This window comes from Lepisosteus oculatus, chromosome 2 (assembly GCF_040954835.1).
Source record: "Lepisosteus oculatus isolate fLepOcu1 chromosome 2, fLepOcu1.hap2, whole genome shotgun sequence".
In the NCBI taxonomy this organism is placed as follows: Eukaryota; Metazoa; Chordata; class Actinopteri; order Semionotiformes; family Lepisosteidae; genus Lepisosteus; species Lepisosteus oculatus.
In genome coordinates, this window is record NC_090697.1 from 57820952 (window position 1) to 57839630 (window position 18679).

The window sequence follows — 18679 nt, forward strand, 5'->3', positions numbered from 1 at the left end:
ATAAGTGCAGGCTTTCACAAGAGGTTCCAAGAGTTACAATCTGCTTTGACTGATTTTAACTGAACTTGAATAAATAACTGAATGAATAAAGCACACAGAGGAGGACATCTAATCATTTTCATACTATCCACCTTATTTGATACAGGGTTGCTGGGAAGCCAAAGTCTATTCTGGCACAAGGCAGGATACACCCTGGATAGGACACCAGTCTATTGCATGGCATACATAGATACAAACAGGCACACCCTCATACCAGGGCCAGTTTCCCCAGGAGCCAATTAACCTATCAGTATATCTTTGGACCGTGGGAGGAAACTGGAGCACACAGAGGAAATCTGCACAAACATGGGCAAAATATACAAACTCTTTGCAGATAGCAGCCTGGGAATTGAACCCAGGGCCCCAGTAATGCTAAACAATGTGTCCCTGTACCACCCTCATCAGTCATAGGTCATGTTAGCAGCTACTCTATTGACTAATGTTCTTCCCCTAAGGGTTAAGAGAGGAGAAATACAGTCGTCTCTCCCATATGGTTAATAGGGGAGAACCACGGTCCACTCTGACATAGTAGAGGGTTTTGTGTGTTGCTCCCCTGATGTCACACTACCAGTTAAGCAGTATCTGCCACAGTTTTTGTTTTTTAATTGTTTAATTACTTTTTAAAATGTTATGAAATGTTTTCAACTTGACGCAATAAGAAAATATTGATGTTTTTCAACTTCATAACTGGATGGGTTTGAACCGAGATTAAAAATTGGTTTCCTTCCAAGATTTAGTGCTGAATGTAACAGAATTTTAATGCATTGCAGTCTGGTCTTTTAATTTTGGTTTCTGTCTAAAGATGTCATTTCAAGCACAGAGAAATTATCATTTCCATGTGGTTAAACCGAAACAGGGAAGCTACAAGTTGGGAATCAAAGGTGATTAGAACAACATGTAACCAAGATATCTCAAAATGTGATGGAAAAAATACAGAAGACGAGTAAGATGTGGTATAGTCTACTTCGATTTATGGCTTCTGTTGTTAATATTAAAGCAAGTTAGTCGGTTTGCCCAATTGCAGGCAATTCGTGATGGGGTTTTTAAGTGGTTGGAAACAGGTAAGCAAGTCATCTGAAAGGACGAGAATTTGAACTTGTTGGAGTAGTCAAATGGACTGTGGAATTTGAGATTAATGATGGTCTGTCTAATGCATTAATTTTCTTCTTTACTTACCATAATTCCCTGCCTTATTAGTTTGTGTATATATTGCTTAATTACATTATTTATGTGCTGCCCTTTCTCTTCTCTGAACCGAGTTTTCAGGTAACTAGCAAGCATTGATCCAATGACAGCAATTAGTTGATTTGCCTGGACATTGGTTATAGCTGGTGAGCTACAGTTGACCTAAATATCATTTGACTTCATTGTTGCCTTCCCTTCCTTATTATATTTGGTCTCTGTGAATGGAAAATGTCAATGAAAAGGACAATAAGGTCTCTCTGTTTTTCATGTCTGTTTCTTTTTTATACCTATGTGTGATCACTTCTTTAAATAACTTTCAGTGTGATTTAAATAAAAGGTTTGTTAAGATATAAAAACTAAATTAATTTGCAGTGAATCCGAAGACTTGCTATGATCTCAAATATATATGAAATTATGGATTGGCATGATATTACCAAGCTACATTGGCCCCCAGTGAACGCTGGCAAAGAGTTTTCTGGTTATCTGGAGTTTGGTCTTTTTTTTCACCCCTTATCCACAATTGTTCTCTGTAGAGGGTAGAATTTCCAGCTCCTTCCAGGCTTAGGTTATTCTTGAATTATTAAAGCTGCTTTCTGTGACTTGTTCAAAAATTCTGTTTTCATGTGCAAACATTCCCTCTTACCTATTACTTCTCCAATCATAAAGATTAAACAGACTAAAGACGCAATATAGAGTTTCTTTCTGGCAAGCTGTTTTTCATGGCTCTCCCCACACACAGCTCTGTTGCCATGGCAATGAACACTGACAGGCCTCTTCAGCTCAATGGCTGTAGCTGTATCTCCATTTTCAAATGGGAAGTTTGGATACCCCTCCTTGGATCCAGGAAATGGGCTAGAAAACAGAAAGTGCACTTGAGTTATTTTTTATTAGCATTTTGTTATTATGAAATTACAAGGAATGCACTATGCAATGTATAGAAAAGTAGAAGAAACCAGAACACAAATAGATAAGTGATACCACATAAGAGTCAACAGTAGAGGTCTTTAGGATGCACAATTGTTTATGAGTACTAGATAAAAATGTAGCAGGAAGAAACCCAAGAGCTTCACAATCCCTTTTCAGAAAGCAGACCACTTTGTAATTAGAAACACAGTTACAACAAATGTAATATCTCTTATTAAATAATAATTTCATAGCATATTTAATGTCAAGACATTTCAAAGTACTTCAAGTACTTTCAAAGTACTTTACCCAGAAGCCAATTAAGCTACCAGTATGTTTTTGTACTGTGGGAGGAAAATAGAGCACCTGAAAGAAACCCCTGTGAAAATGGGGACTCATACAAACTCTATGCAGATAGCACCCCAGGAATTGAACCATACACTCTTGCTTTGGGAAACAGCAATGCTAACCACTGGGATACTTTGCTGCCTGTTATAAGATCTTTGATGACCAAACAGTGTAGAGCTCAGCTTACTGTCTCATTCAAAGGATGGCCTCCTACAGCACAGTTCCCCCGTCACTACACTGGTGCATTTCTCTTGGCAATTCTAGTCCAGAATGAAAAGTGCCACTTACTGGTCCACCACACAACTTCTAGCCACATTCTCTTTTTAATTTAGAGGTCACAAATTTTGTACTGGCAAAGCCCAGTCTTGTATAATGTTTCAGCACTAAAGAGGCTGGAAATGGGTAACGCTGTACTCTTGACGTGAATTTGTTATTGTGTTTATTTAGGACAGGGACATATTGCTTGTATTAACATATTGTTGGTTGAGAACTGCTTCTGTAAGAATGAGAGCAAATGTTTGTATGTGTAATTGGCTTTTCTGGCCACAGCACATTTCAGACAGTGATTGTAAATCAGCAGGAGGGATGTTAGCCTAAAGGTTTCAGGACATGCTCAATTAAGCTTGACTGCAGCATGTGGGGCTTTCCAGTCAAGCGTGTCATACTCAAGATGTGACCCCATCTGCTTTTTGGACTTTTATATTCCTCAAACAAGAACAAAGACCATGGTTCATCTTAGGTATGGTCCTTTGAGATGTGATGACTGCAAATCCAAAGGTAAAAAAGGCCAACGTGATGAACTCTACAAAGACAAGTATCTACAGCTGGTCCATGTTATTGAGGAGACAGGTACAAAGCATGATAATGTGCACTAATTGGACTAATAATGATATCCTTAGGAGCTCAACCAGAACAAAAAAGAAAGATAACTGCTGCTTTCAGGATCACATTTGCAGACGCCTGCAATTAGACAAATGGAATTGACCCATTTACAAATGGGTTAATGGAACTTAAAATTGCCAAATACTTTATCTTTAAAAGTTTGTTATTGGAGGAATTACAATTGATATGTATTTTGGACATTAAAAGTCATATGTGCAAATTCAATTCAGAGTTACAGTATATGGAATCCAGTGCCCATGCTGGCAAGCAACAGGCACATGCCGGGATACACTCTGAACGGGATGCATTCATACACACTCACATTAGGGCCAAATTTCCCAGAAGCAAATTAACCTACCACTGTGGGACTGTGGGAGGAAACCAGATCAAGAGGAAACTCATGCAAACACAGGGGAAACAAGAATTTCATATAAACCCCAGGAATTGAACCCAGGCCCCAGTGTAGCAAGGTAGCATAGCTAACCACTATACCACCACTAAAGCTCAAAGAAGCCTTCCAGAACTTAATGGTATAATTTTAAAATGGGAATCAAATGATGAAACAAGAAATTATGTATACTGTACATCCTCACAGAGACAATGCTGAAGGAAAGAAGCAAAATGTTTAGGATTTTGATGCCAACTTAATAGATAAAGCCTACTTTTCCTCATTACTGTGGCAGACCTTTTAAAGAATGGCTGTTGTAAGACAGATAGCCATTACGGTTTGCTACCCTGCAAAATACTTAATTTCAACAGCACTTTATCATTGCAGTTTCCAGTAGCTGGTAATCTTCCTAAGCACTGACCCTTGCCATTGTGGATAATTCTAATTGCTGTCAAGGAAGACCTAACTCAGCAGCTTTCACCCTGAAGCTCACAGTTAAGTCCACAGAATCAGAAGGCAGAAGGCAGAAGGGTGAAAACCCACAAACATGGTTCAAAAATGGCACTGCAATATTTTGCCACTACCTTTTACTGACATTTTAATGTCAGAGTTATTAACAGAATCCATTTAATTTCCAGTAACTATCAAATTTCACATCTGATAAATGTGTTAATGCACTTGCAATGGTCTGTTGTTGAGTGAGTCCTCGTAATATAGTTTGCTTTATGGGATACATTTTGCTGACTCCTCAGACGTATATGGATAGGCTGATACAGCAGTGGAAGCCTGCCACCTGTGAATTAGCACTTATTCCTACAAAATTTCTAATGAAAGCTTGTATAGGAAAATGATTTGGGCTTAATAACTTATTAATCCTGCTTATTTCTGTGTGCCCCAAACCTTCATGCCTCTGATGATGAAGTCTACTGTGAATCATAAACAGTAAATACCAGTTAAAGATGCAAAGGTATTAAAGGTTTCTTAATTCAACTAAATCAACGTTATATAATTTATGCATCATTCCAGTTTATAGCTTAAATGTTATTTAAAGTAAGAATAAATTGGGTATGATATTTTCTTGAACTACTGTATGTATTTAACATAATTCTTGGAGATTTTGAGCAAAATTGGCTGAATTTTAGTGTTACAGTATTTTGTTCCTTATCTTCTTGTTAACTGTTGCTAAATTGGTGATTCATTTAATTTACGAGTTACCCTTTGGAAGGGATTTGAGATATCGATGTACTGTACAAAAATGTTGTATTTAAATAAACAGCAATAAATTTTGTTGATGTAAAAAGCTGAATGTTTCATATTCTTGAAACATAATGTTTTGCAAAGTACAGCAGTTAGTGATTTACTGTCTCTTTCCATTTATCATAGTCCACAATAACCAGAAAACATCCATTCATTTTCTAACCACTTCATCCAATTCAAGTTCGCAAAGAAGCTGTAGTCTATCAAGCAACAGGTACAAGATGGAGTAGACCCTGGACAGGACGCAAGTCCATCAGGGGACACACACAGACACAAATACAGACGTGTACACACTCACACCAGGGTCAATTTTACCAGGAGCCAATTAACCTACCAGTATGTTTTTGGACTGTTGGAGGAAACCAGAGTACCTAGAGGAAAACCACATGAACACAAGGAAAACAAACTCCACCTCAGGAATTGAACCCAGGGCTGACCACTGCACCACCTCATAGAAAAGTACTAGAAAACTATAACAAGGAAACTGTAGCATATTAAAATCTGTAGCATATTAAGTTTTATATGTCAGAGGCTCTCATGAGCCCTATACCAAGTATAGTAATGGGTATTCACAAAAGCCAGTGTGAAAGCACTACCTACAAATATAGAGATTTCGTATTTCGGTCAAAAATACGTACACAAAAACTGTTAGAATTCTAGAACACTATATACTTTCAGAAACGTTTACATCCTTTTAAGTACTTGTTTATTAGAGCTGGAATCTGGGAGGAAAACTAAACTGTGCTCATTATACAAGACTAAGTCTAGTGCCCACAGTACAAGACCTTCAAAAATAGGGGGGCCTATCTTCGGAGAAGCACTGGGACCTCATTAAAGGCAGAACCACCTGCAGTCTGTGCAGTTGCCCCTTTGACTTCCTATAAAAGTATGAATGGAAAGCATTCAGTGCTTAAACTATCAAGGGATGGCAATATTATATCATGCTTATATTGTCTCTATAAGCTGGAAATTGTCTATTGGCCTTCATTTAGGGGACACTATGGTGTCAGAGGTCAATTTACATCATGGAGTCACTTAATAAAGGAGATTTTTCAACAAAAGATTGACAGATACAATTTCAAGCTCAGCTGCATTTTTCTAACTAGAAAATCTCCCTTTTGATTTTCTGTGTCAACCACACACTATATTTATATTTTTCTAATTTACAACCATTGAATTAATTCTCCAAGGTGTGCATGTGCTCCATTTTTCTCCATTGGATCACTGAGCTGGCCCCATTGCTAACGATCATGGTGTCTAAACAAAGTGGTTTAATTTAAGTTTGTTGAGATGGTGTTGTAATTTAACTATATGATTGCGGATTTTGCATTTTGTTAATTATTGAAATGCATGTTATACAGCTGCCTTAAGGAAACTGCACTTGAATTATCTGTGAGGCCTCTTGCCCTTTCTAAGAGATTTATTAAGACTAATGCATGGCAAGAAATTTACAGTCAACACATTTACAGTACATTGAAATGAGGTCTGATATTTTGTGGGAAAGTTTTATAATGTAATTCCTATACCAAAAGAATGCAGATCTCTCAACATGCTGAAAATTCCCTAAGCTAATTTTTGGAAAACATCACCTATACCAGTCTGAAAACTAACATGTTTAATGTCACATTAGTACACATTCCAAAAAACACATATTGATTAGAATTAGATATTGAAATAAATGATTTGGTCATCTTAACGGTGGTATTTGAACAAGAACTATCTCAACAGCAGAATAACATGTCAAAAAGAGTTTAATAAGTAGGCCTGTTCATTTTTCAAGTTAATTCTTTATACATGTCATAACCACATAACCACACTTATAAATCCTAACCTTTTAGTAAAGCTAGTTATGGTATATTTCAGTATTAATTCCATGAGTGCATGTACTACTAAATTATTGGTATGGCCTATGACAAGAGGTTCTTTCTTTGGATTTTATTACCTTTCAGCTTTTAAAACTGGTTGAATTCTAAACTGCAATTGCCTCACACATTGATTGAAAGTGACAGAACTAGAATCAATCATCTTTAATTACTGGTATGAGTCATGATAACCCGGAGCCTATCCCAGAAATACTGGGAATAAGGTGGGACTGCACCATGGATGGGATGTTAGGGTACTTATGTATAATTTGTAGAAACCAGTTCAAGACTGGCAAAAGCCCAGCTAGACGCAGGGAGAACATGCAAACTCCACAAAGAAGACAACAGTCTGAAAACAAACCAGGATCAAAGAGCTGTGTGGTAGCAGTGTTAACTGCTACACCACTGTTCTCCTCATACCTGACATGGTAGGTAGGGTTGCAGGAAGAGAGATGCACTTTGTTGTTTTTCAGCTAGTTACAAAAAAGAGTGTGATTATTAGTATATGTAACACTGGTATTTTCTAAATCTGTTCAATTTACAGGAGTCTTAAACCATAGCTATTATCTTTCTATGAGTGAATAATACATTATTTTTAACTAAACAACATTACTTGTTCATTTTGAGCATTCTAAACATTTATGCTAAAATATATTTATCAAGTCTCACTTTTGTAGGTTTAATAGAACCCTGTCTAGTCCCATCAGTTCTGTACATTCCAAAATTTTCTAAAATCCCCAAATCCCTATTTTTTTTGTAGAAGAGCAGTTATATTATTTTTTCTAAGACCTGGTGAAATCCAAGCCCTGCCCATTTCCCACACGTCTGCACAGTGCGATTAGATTTAATCTTGCAAACATCAGGACTCTGACTGTAATTTATTGCCAGTTCATGGAGATGTACAAATTCCATGTCATGTTGCAGACACAGGAGCAGGTGTGGTGCATTGCCTAGGTGAGAATGTTTGCCACATTTAAGAAATGATTAGGGAAAATGGGCACATGAAACTTCCTGTTATTGTGTACAAATTAAATGTGTTCTAGTTACTGTGCATAACCATTATCTGTGGGCACACTGCAAAGCATATGCATTCTCAAGCCGTCTTTGCTGCATTTAGTATGTTACTGTGTAAAAGGGCACCCACTACCACCCCACTATTGTTTATGCTATTACAGGTGGGAGTAGCTGAACCACCCCTAAAAAGATTTAGAGACTATGGGGAAAAGTATATCATGACCTTATTGTTGGTTGTACCTGGAACTAAATACAAACAAATGACTTTTGTAAAGTTCTTATTTCTGACATTGTAAAGTTCTTATTACTTTAGTTTTTGAACATCCACGTTTTCTAATTAAATTTTTCTATAAGCACAGAAGAACATTTTCTCAAAAAATCACTTTCTAAGTAAGTTTTCTTAATATGTTATCATTAAAAAAAAACAAATAAAATAGTGAAAAGGAGAAATTGCTTTTAACAAAAATCAAAGTTTACCTTTAGTCCTACTTGTCTCTTTGGGTGCCAGTTATTACAACTATTTGGAATTATTCACCCATTACAATAAAATATGGCAGACCCTGAAAGTAAGAGCAATTGAATTTTCCTACATAAATATTTTACTTTTGTATGTTGTATAAGAGGCCGCATGATGATGCATTGGTCAGCATTGCTTGCATCACTATCTTGCAGCACAGCAGCCCTGGGTTCAATTCCTTGGGTGCTACATGCGTGAAGTTTGTATGTTCTCCCTGTGTTTATGAGGGTTTCACCAGGTGCTCTGGTTTCCTCTCACAGTCCTAAGACCTACTGATAGGTTATCTGTCTTCTGGGAAAACTGGACCTGGTGTGTGTGTGTGTTTGTGTCTGTGTCTGTGTCTGCCCTGTGATGGTCTGGGGTCCTGTCCAGGGTGTATTCTGCCTTGTATCCATTACTTGCTGGGATAGGACCCGACCCCCTATGACCCTGTATTGGATAAAGCAGTTAGAAAATGGATGGATGGATATCGTATAAGACAATGCATAAAAAGGTTGCTAAAGAGAGGAGGTCATTGTTCCATCTTGCTTGTTTGATAGACCAATGGTAGACAAATATTTTGTCTAGCCCCTTCTTAAAAGAACCTTAGAGTTTGGCCCATTGCCACCTAGCTGGGAAGACCGTTCCTCTCAATTTCCTCTGTTCCAGACTGAAGAGCTTTAACTCCTTTAAAATGTCCTTGTATGGCAATCCCCTGATACCAGGAATCATTCTTTGAGTTCTTTCTAAATTTTTAGCTTTATAATGACCAAAACTAAGCACAACATTCTGAATTGTCTTACTAATCTTGTAAAGGGGTCTTGCTAGTGTCTTGTAAGGCTTAGGAATGTCTTGCTTTAATTTAAATTCCATTTGCCCTTTGGATTGGTTTCTCACAGGCCTCGATGAGGAGAAAGAAATCTCCAAAGTCTTTGTAACATTACTGTATCTATTCTCACTCAATAAAATTGCTCCAGTAGATACAAAAGTGCAGGCACTGGGACAGACTGCTAGCTTGTCCAGTTTCCATGTCCAATGCACAGATAATTAAATGGTCTCAGTGGGAATGAACAATTTGGAATTAGTATTACTCCTTAATTTGTTCATTAGTTTTTCATTAACCATGGGAAGAACATGTTGAAAAGATTAGCACAGGGAAATGCTGCTGTTTATAAGTTGTATTTACAAAAAAACTGCAACCTCAGTACAAATTATAAAGCACCATCAAGCACCTGTAAATGCCTGTTCACTCTAAAGGCTAAAACGACTATGGTCCAATTTGGGCCTATCACTTTCAGTGGAACTCATTTCCAGTTGTCTCACAAATTACAACGCACTTATAATAAATTATAGTAGCCAGATCTTTTTCTCCTTCTCCTAATTAAAGTCTTTTTCCCAGACAGATTTCCTAATAAATATTTGAATTAACCAAATTATGTGTGCATTTTTAATAATATATCTTTGTCAATTAAGCCTAATGTGAGCAACCAGTATCATTAGTGCAGTTAAGTTACAGTTTCAAAAAAGACATTATTAGTAAGGGCACAGCATAATGAACATTACTACGAATAAATTCCCTGCAATTTTATTAGGATTTTCTCTGACACTATTTTCTATGAACATGCCTTTAAAGAGTTTAGATGACCGAATGCAAAAGTATCCATAGAAAATATAGTGAGATAAGACAATGTTACTACATCAATCTAGAACATTTTCTGTATCTTTAACCTCTGTTCCACATTTCTGTCTCACAATATGTTAATTATTGTGACATTATTTTTTTTTTGTATTTATTATAAAGCAGTGATGACGTTTTAAAAACAAACAATTAAAAAATTAAATATTCTACTCTCTTGAACTCAATTAAAATGTTCTGGAATTTGATATGAGTGCAGACAAATGTAAATATTTTATGAGATAATTGCATTTTTTCAGCAATATCTTTAAAGTAGCTAATATACTAAAATAAAGCCCAGCCATCTACGTTGGAGAAACAGGAAGGAGACTCGGAGACTGCTTCAGAGAACATGTCAGGGCCGTGAAGATTAAAGATCTCTCCAAGCCCATTGTTTCTCATTTTACCTCTGACGGCCACGACCACTCTAATCTCTCAATCTGTGTTCTCAAAGACGGTTTTCTGAACTCATACATCAGAAAGACTACCGAAACCAAACTTATCCTGCAGCTACGATCACACATTCCCCCTTCTCTTAACGACAGACTACTCTTCTTTTAAATTTTCTCCATTCATTGGAAGTTTCATTTCACACCTCTCTACACCTATTCTGACTTCACACCTCTTGATTGGCCTCTCTTTCTGTCCCCTGCTCCCGCCTCACACTCCTGCTCACACTCCTCCTCCCTCCCAGCCTTTGTTCTCCCGCTACATTACCTTTGCCTACTGCCTTGTCTCTTCACACCTGAAGAAGGCTTCTTTTTTTCAGCATGGAATAAACCTATTACTTGTTACTTTGCATACTAAAATAAAGATGTCATGTCTGAATATAGGTGGTATGATAGTATTGAAGGTAATTCCAGGTTGATGTCTGGCTGTCTGTGTGGAGTTTGCATGTTCTCACCCCGTTTGTGGGATACCTCGGGTACCCTATCACAATCCAAAGATATGCAAGTTAAATGCCATCTCTAAATTCCTCCCCCCAATGTATGTGTGTCCTGTGATAGACTGGTGTTCCATCTGGTGTGTAGTCGTATCCTGCACCCTGTTCCTGCCATATTAGACTTCAGCTTACTGCAGCACTCCAACGGTAAAGAGGCCACTGAAACTGAATTAATATCCGAGTGCTATGGCTGAAACTATATATTGCAGTACATCTTTAGCACCAGTCAACAGAATGGTCTCTGGTCTATGGATGGGTTTTAGAAACAAGACAGAAGTGATAACTTCTAACAAAATGCCCTCATCAGTTAGATTCTTGATCGAAACAATGACATAACATGAATCAGAATGTACAGTGCAGTTCAAGAACCTATCATAGGTTAGAGTCAACTATAATCTCAAAAAAGCCTGTAATAAAACGATTCTATGAAACAAACAAAAAACGCCTAAATCAAGAAGGTCTGCCATAATTTCTTCTCTCTAGTGACAGCCAAGCTCTACTCAATTCTGTGCCTAATTGAGTAGAGGCTGTCACAAACAATAAATGAGTTCTACCCAAACACTAATGTAACATTAAATGGTTCTAATGCCCTTGCATTGTATGGGTTTGAGGTAGTGAAATGAACAAGGAAATACTAAGGACACAATATTTGTGTAAATATTTAAATTTTAATTATTTGAATATTAAATGAGCTGAAAGTGAAATTTGCATTTTTATCAAGGATAATATCTTATATGTAAAATAGGCCATTTTATGTGAAAACTTCTTTAAGTGATGAGATATATTACTGTATGAATAGTAGGTAATTGAACTGTTGGCTGGATTTGCAGAGTAAGGCTGTACTTCGGTGTGGTAGCCGTCTTTAACCTGTTATGTAATTGAAGGGTAAGCTAATACCTTAAACATCTACATCTCACCTTAATGTAACAGGGTATGTCTGAAATGCTACATAAACATATTTTAAGATAAAAATATAAATTAACTTTTAAATTAAATATACACAGTATTTTATTTTTAAGCTAGTGGTAATGATCTGCCTTACATGTGAAAACAGCACATGCAGTGAAATTTTATGTACCTGTACACGAAATTTAATGTACACGTTAGATTATACATGTTCATAAAATGGGTAAAAGATGCACAATCAGTAGCTACCGCAGTTCTTGTACTTTGCAGCATGCAACTAAAACACCATTCCAGAGAATCGCATTACATGTTATAATAATAATAATTAACAATTGCTTACACTTATATAGCGCTTTTCTGAACACTCCAATCTAAGCGCTTTACAGGTAACGGGGACTCCCCTTCACCACCACCAATGTGCAGCAGCCACCTGGATGATGTGACGGCAGCCATAACGCGCCAGAACGCTCACCGCTTACAGTATATGTTCGTGAAGTATTATGCAAAGTACTGTACATTTTTTTAAATTAATCTCGTACGGCGTTCGTTATCAGGACATTGATAACATTTAGTTCGTCCGACTTCACACGCAGAATCACCTGTTTCACGCCAGGAACAGTACATTCATCCGCATTACAGCTGTGCCGCTGTCCAAGTGCTGAAATTAAATTTCTCTGAAACCAATTGACTTGCACAGGCCTTTCTTTAACTTTAACGGATAGCTCAAATATATTATATTAATGTCTATTTATTTCACTTTACATCCTGTGGAATGGAGAATTTAAAGTGCAGATGATAATATAATAATATGACCATTTAAACACATAATCTTAATTCATTAATAACAATACAAGTAAAAAATTAATAATCCAAATGATGATGAAGGAAGAAATAAAACTTTTCTAACATTAAATGCGGTTTTCTTCAAACAAACGGAGATTAAAAAAACTAAAGATTAATTTCATATCACAAGTCTATGTTGTAAAACTTTAGTGTTTAAATATGAAATTATTCATCCATATACAGTATATTTTAACAAAATAAAAATCATTACCCATGTTGGTACACAGATCACCTTGTTTTTCTCTTCTGTATGTGTATTCTAGTAAGAATGCGTGAAACTAGAAGTCTAGTGCAATCTCAGCTTTAATAAATTAGGTACATTCCTATTTTCCAAATCAGAATTGTACAAATACGGTTATATAGTCTGCATTATAATAGGGAAACTTGGTAAAAATAGTAATTTTATCTAAAAAGGCAAAATAAAACAAAAAATGTGTCAGTGATATCTTAGCATGCCTTACTGTCACCGCGATATCAGAATGAAGAGCCGAAATGTATTCTGAATCATGCAACGTCTGTCTGCGTTAGCGATTACTTTACAGAATTGTATGTGACAGCCCTGCAGCAAACATACAATGGCTTGGTTATGATACAGTTCCATTCTAAAAGAACAAAAATTTTGAATGCCACTCTGCCACTTCATATTGTGATCCCAATATTCTACAACAGCTGAGTAGAGCATACCACAAACGTCTGTCTATATTAATGAACATTGTAGAATAACTTCAAGTAGCCTTAATAGCGCAAGAATTTATGCCTTTGTGTCTATTTACAGTACTTCATGCCCCTATACTGTATATTAGCCGCCAACAAATGACACTAAGATTACAATGCACATTTTTGTAGATAAACTCTGTGTGCATTAAAAATACGAACTTCTCATGCCATTGAAGGTCTAATTTTTTGGGGTGTTTTTTACGGGATACATCTCATTTTCCGTGGGAGCTACTAATGGGATATTTCTATAACTGGTAAAAATGTGTTTGCACTGACCGTAAAAATGTCCCCGATTTGTTTGAATTATTTCCTCTTTCGCTTTGAGAAATCATTCAAAGCTCCCTTTTTATTTACAAAGTACGTATAGCCTCGGCTATACTGTTATGTTGCACGTTTGCTAGCTCTTGTATAATTTGCACGTTTAATGTGAGGGAACATTTCGGCGCAAAAAATACCTTTTCATAACCCCATAAAATACTAACATAATAAGCCTTTCTAAACCAAATGAAGGGTTTTTCACGAAATACATGTATTAATGACTATCAACTGATTTTTGCACCAAAACAAAAAAGGAACTGAGAACAATGTTTGATACGTTGTAACTCAGAGTTTACTATATGTCATTTGGGCGTCCTGTATATATTTGTGACATACGATGGAGGGGAAGACCAAGGTACTTGTTGAGTCTCTTCTCTTTTAAGATGGAATTGTTAGCGATTGATCAGGTAGTTACAATGTCCATTAACTTCTGAACGTAGATCAAATACTGTATCCTATTATTTCTTTACTTATGGTGATGCAAATGAAAATTGTAATTTTTTAAAAACATTTATGAATATTTATTCATTCTCTCATGTACAGTATTAAGAAAAGAGTTTGTTTATTGAGATCATAAGACCGCTTGATTTGATTGGAAATTGGAAATGCGTTGACGGTCAATGATTGCGGCTTTAATTCCTCAGCAGGCTGTCAGTCATTTAAAACAGAAAAGGGTCAGATTTATTTAAACGCTATACTCTAACATACACTCCCACCGTTTACCATAGAAGTGTGAAATTATAAAGTCATCGATTTCAGAATCGATTTCAAAATTGTACGAGTTAGGGACCTTTAACCGATCAATTCAGGTTTTTCAGTATTGTAGTCAGTAAATTATGTATCAAAAGAACAAAAGGGAAATTGATTAAGGATCCTTTTCCATAATCAGATCTCTGTAATAAGAGATTATGGGTTTATTTCAACACATTAGCGTTCGACGAATCTCCCTGAGGCCATTCATCACACACAGTCCTGAAGGAACTGAGGCATGGAAATGAATTTGTTCATTCACATAAAACATTTTACACACTGTCTAATGGGAACACAGCCAGAATACGATACTCTACCATACAGAGGAAAGGGGGGATTTAGATGAGAGAGTCAGTTATGTTTTTTTTTCCTAATAAAAGCGATAAACATGGCTATGGAAATAATAGTTATCATGTGCATATCTTTAGAAATAACAGCATCAGCCAGCAGCAGTATTATAATTACCTACTTTTATAGAAAATCGTTGATATCTGAAATAAAATAACAGCCAATTCTCTAAGAAATTCTTTAATAACGTTTTGAGACGTTATTTCGTTAAAACTGTTCACCATTATATATAAAATAACTAGGACTCGGTTTTTATTGCTTTTGTAATCTGGTAAAATGCAGTATATTTTAATCTAATTCTACGTTGAAAAACGTGCTACCACTATAGTTTTTCGGAGGGGGGAGGGGATCTATTTAAACTGTAGATTAATAATCTATTTATTAATGAGTATATTAATAGGACGTCTTGATTATAACAAGATAACATTCGTACTAACCTGGCAGCTCTTTCTCATTTAAATCCTGCGTGACTAAACACGGTATCTTTACCTTTTATCTCTTTTTTTCTCCCCATTAAGAGTTTATTTGGTACAGTATCTGCCTTCCAAGTGGATTTTAATTACGCTGTAGCCTAGACTTTTGTCCTTCGCCAAAAATGAACTAAATGATGTCATTAGAAATGCTCAGAAAAACTCGCACAATTAAATCTATATGATTATTTTCTCATTTTAATTTAGGTATTAGGTTTCTTTGCAAGTGGAAGACGACTTTTATCAATGAAAGCATTTTTTAGAACTCACAATAGAAAAACACCGTATAAATCGCCATGTAGTAAAGACAACTGGTGCGTTTTTATCAGTGGAGGTTTAACTTTAATGTGTTGCTCAAAATTCTAATTAGTTTATAGCCAACTGCTAACATATCAATATCTGCATGCGGGCTTCATGTGGTATCGACAGGCATAAACGTAAGAGCAAGGCTCAATAATGCAGCAAACAATATTAATCAGTTCGCAAGTCAATTGCTGGCAGTTTTAGAATAGAAAAAGTTATAAAGATTATTGCTAACACTGACAACATATGAAAGCTTAGAATATCATTATTGAAGGATGATTGGAAAGATTAAATAAATGAAGAAAAATACCTTTTTAGTTTCAGCGTATACATTTTAGTATTCTTCTCATTGATGAGATGAGACTTTTCAGAACCCACAGCGGTATCCATTGTAGTAAGCTACCTTTGAAAAAATATAAGTAGGATACTGTATGATCAAGAGTTTCCAATGAAAGAATACAAAGGAAGTTATTTTAAATCAGACTACAAACTGTTGTCAAAGCCATCCCAATGAACAATTGCAATCCAGGTTACACTGCGTCTCACAACCAGATCAAATGAAACGTGGCTCAGTTGCTCAGCTTGCTCTGTGCTGTTCTTTCGGTAACTGATTAACTTTGGATCCAGTCCAATAGGCTCTATGACTGTTTAGAATTAGGGAGTACTGTATTGAAGTACAGTACGCTTAAAGGTGCAACAATTCAATGCGTTGAGGTATGCGCCGACATACTGTAACAACAGAAACACCTGTCCATGTTAAGGTCAATGTGCTATGGTGCCTTTATACACAACTGTCCGCAGTAATTTTCTAAATAATTTGGGAGTGGCCGAATCTATTTCCTCCCCCTTCACTTACGAAAGGGCGTGTCTTCTGTGTTTAATTCTGAAACCAAACCAAGCAGAGTGCAGCTCACAAATTCGGACTAGCTGTATGAACATGATATGAAATGCAGATTTAGGTTAACTGTATTCGCTTCATAGTTTTATTTCGTATAATTTTTGTGGTGCATTTAAAGTTTTAGCAGCTTAATAACGTGGGATTATTCTAAAATGTATTAGTCTTTTAGGTCAGTTGGAGAAAGTGGAAAGTGCAGGATTTAAAGTTATTAGTTTGTTCATTCATTTTTTTTTAAATTAACATGAGAAGATATTACAAAAAAAAACAGTTCAACTGTGTTTAAGTTTCCAATAGAGAATTGCTAAAAAATGACAAATGCAGCTCATTGGAATACTTACAAATCGCATGAGCCTTGTGCGAGTTCAATTGACAATTTTTGCCTTTTTTTTTTGCAACAGCTCTACAAACGCTAGGCCGATTGAGTTGAAATTAAATAGTTTCTAAAACTCAAAAACATTCAATCGTATTAAGTGTTCAAATGTTCAAGCACCAATTTACACCGCCTTCCAAAAAATGTTGCTTGAAATTGTAATGCTGTTACTGGGTCACATAGTTTGGCCGTCAATCAAATTTAACATACGGTAAATTTGTATATATTGTATATTTTGTAGAATTAACTACTATAGGCTGCACAGAGCAGTTGAAGCCTAAGACAAATTAATACAAATACTGTATTTTCCCCAAGAGAACGAAGGAAGCTGATTGGTTGTTTGACAGCAATATTGTATTTAACAAACATTTTGGAATTGTCAACCAATCAATATTTCACACCTGTATGTTACAATAATTGATGCACGTCACTTAAAACTCACAATAATGCTTGGAAGCCTGAAGGTGTTTGTAGCTCCTAGCTGAGTTTCTTACAGTGCACAGTACACAAAGCTGTTCAGTGACTTATATCTACTGACATTAGAATCATATTACGTATTTACATCTTACTGTTAATTGCAAATGAGAGAGTACGGGAAAACTAGGTCGTGTTTCATGCTGGCATTTACATTTCTATACTGAAATTTGCGTTTATTTTATTTTTTTTTGCATTTTGGCAGGTGGCTATGAGTGTGTGGCTTCCAAGATAAGGCTTTCAAATTTAATGCAACAAAGATTTTTTTTTTAATTCCTGCAGACTTGAATAACAACATTGGATTGCAAAATGTGGCAGCTGTGATCTCATTTGTTCTAGAGTTGTGCTACGCATCACGTAGCCTGCTGACTGATTTGCTGTTGACCATTGACGTAACTGTGAATAGATGCGTGAATTATGTTGAGTAGTGTGTAGTGAATGTGTGCTTATTTTATAATTGGAAATTATTCCATTAAATGTCTGATTAAGTCTTTTTTCTGCATATAAGAAAGATGTTCAAAATAACTAAAGTTTAAGGCGACAGTTTTTCTAAAACACTGTTTATGTTTCTGAATGGGCAGGACAAAAAGCTATTCTTCCGGCGCAAAGATAATTTTGCCTTGTGCTTTCAGGGAACAGAACACTCGAGATTTCTTACTCTTGGAAAATGTAGTTTTTGTGAACCAGTTTCACTTCGTATAACCCATAAAAGCTGTCTTTCAGAAACTACAATCCCGTCATGTACCTGTGTTACAGACGATGCATGCGCACATCGTGCCTTTTCAGTAGGACCTTACGTGGAGCGTGTGGTGAAAACATGGCTGTGAATACGGACCAAGGGGAGTTACAGACGCAGCATCAAAGCCAAGGAGATGAAGACCGATCCATCTTTAGGGCAGACAGGTACAGAGGATTTCAATAACGCTGAAGCGTTGAAGATGTAGCGTAGCGACAGCAATAATAATAAAAAGAATCCGGTCATTCCTGGGATCTTTTTCACCGCTGTCACAGTATCACGGTACTACAGTATTTGAGTCGTATACTGTAGTTTAGCCATTCTGTTTAAAACAGTAAAGAGCTTTGATTAAACAGAGCTAATCGTGTGTCAGTGGATAGTGTACTCGAATTCATGGATTAATAAATACTTTAAAGCTCACAGCAAAGAAATGACGCGATATTTTGTCTTTTGCGGACCTCAGATAAACGAGGTATTGTACAGAGCACGGGAACTGTAATTATTATAAACGCGAGATTAAGGCGGTTTATTAAAGTTTCCTGTTAATAATGTTC

General features: G+C 36.2%; 2 protein-coding genes across 4 annotated transcripts in view; one reads left to right on the forward strand and one right to left on the reverse strand.

The window, feature by feature from the left end:
• Positions 1-16384, reverse strand: part of slc30a2 (solute carrier family 30 member 2) — a 30875-nt gene extending 14491 nt beyond the window's left edge. For both annotated transcript variants that reach the window (XM_006625675.3, XM_015343928.2), the window contains exons 1-2: positions 15958-16384; positions 1868-2076 (exon numbers count right to left, since the gene is read on the reverse strand). In XM_006625675.3, coding sequence (XP_006625738.2) covers positions 1868-2076; positions 15958-16037 — 289 coding nt within the window. In that variant the 5' untranslated portion in view covers positions 16038-16384. The remainder of the gene's footprint in view (positions 1-1867; positions 2077-15957) is intronic.
• A 1549-nt stretch (positions 16385-17933) lies between these two features.
• LOC102698802 (uridine-cytidine kinase-like 1) overlaps positions 17934-18679 on the forward strand; it is a 45294-nt gene continuing 44548 nt past the window's right edge. Inside the window, exon 1 of one of the 2 annotated variants that reach the window (XM_015345357.2) lies at positions 17934-18292. In XM_015345357.2, coding sequence (XP_015200843.1) covers positions 18129-18292 — 164 coding nt within the window. In that variant the 5' untranslated portion in view covers positions 17934-18128. The remainder of the gene's footprint in view (positions 18293-18679) is intronic. The other variant, XM_015345364.2, reaches the window with a different exon arrangement.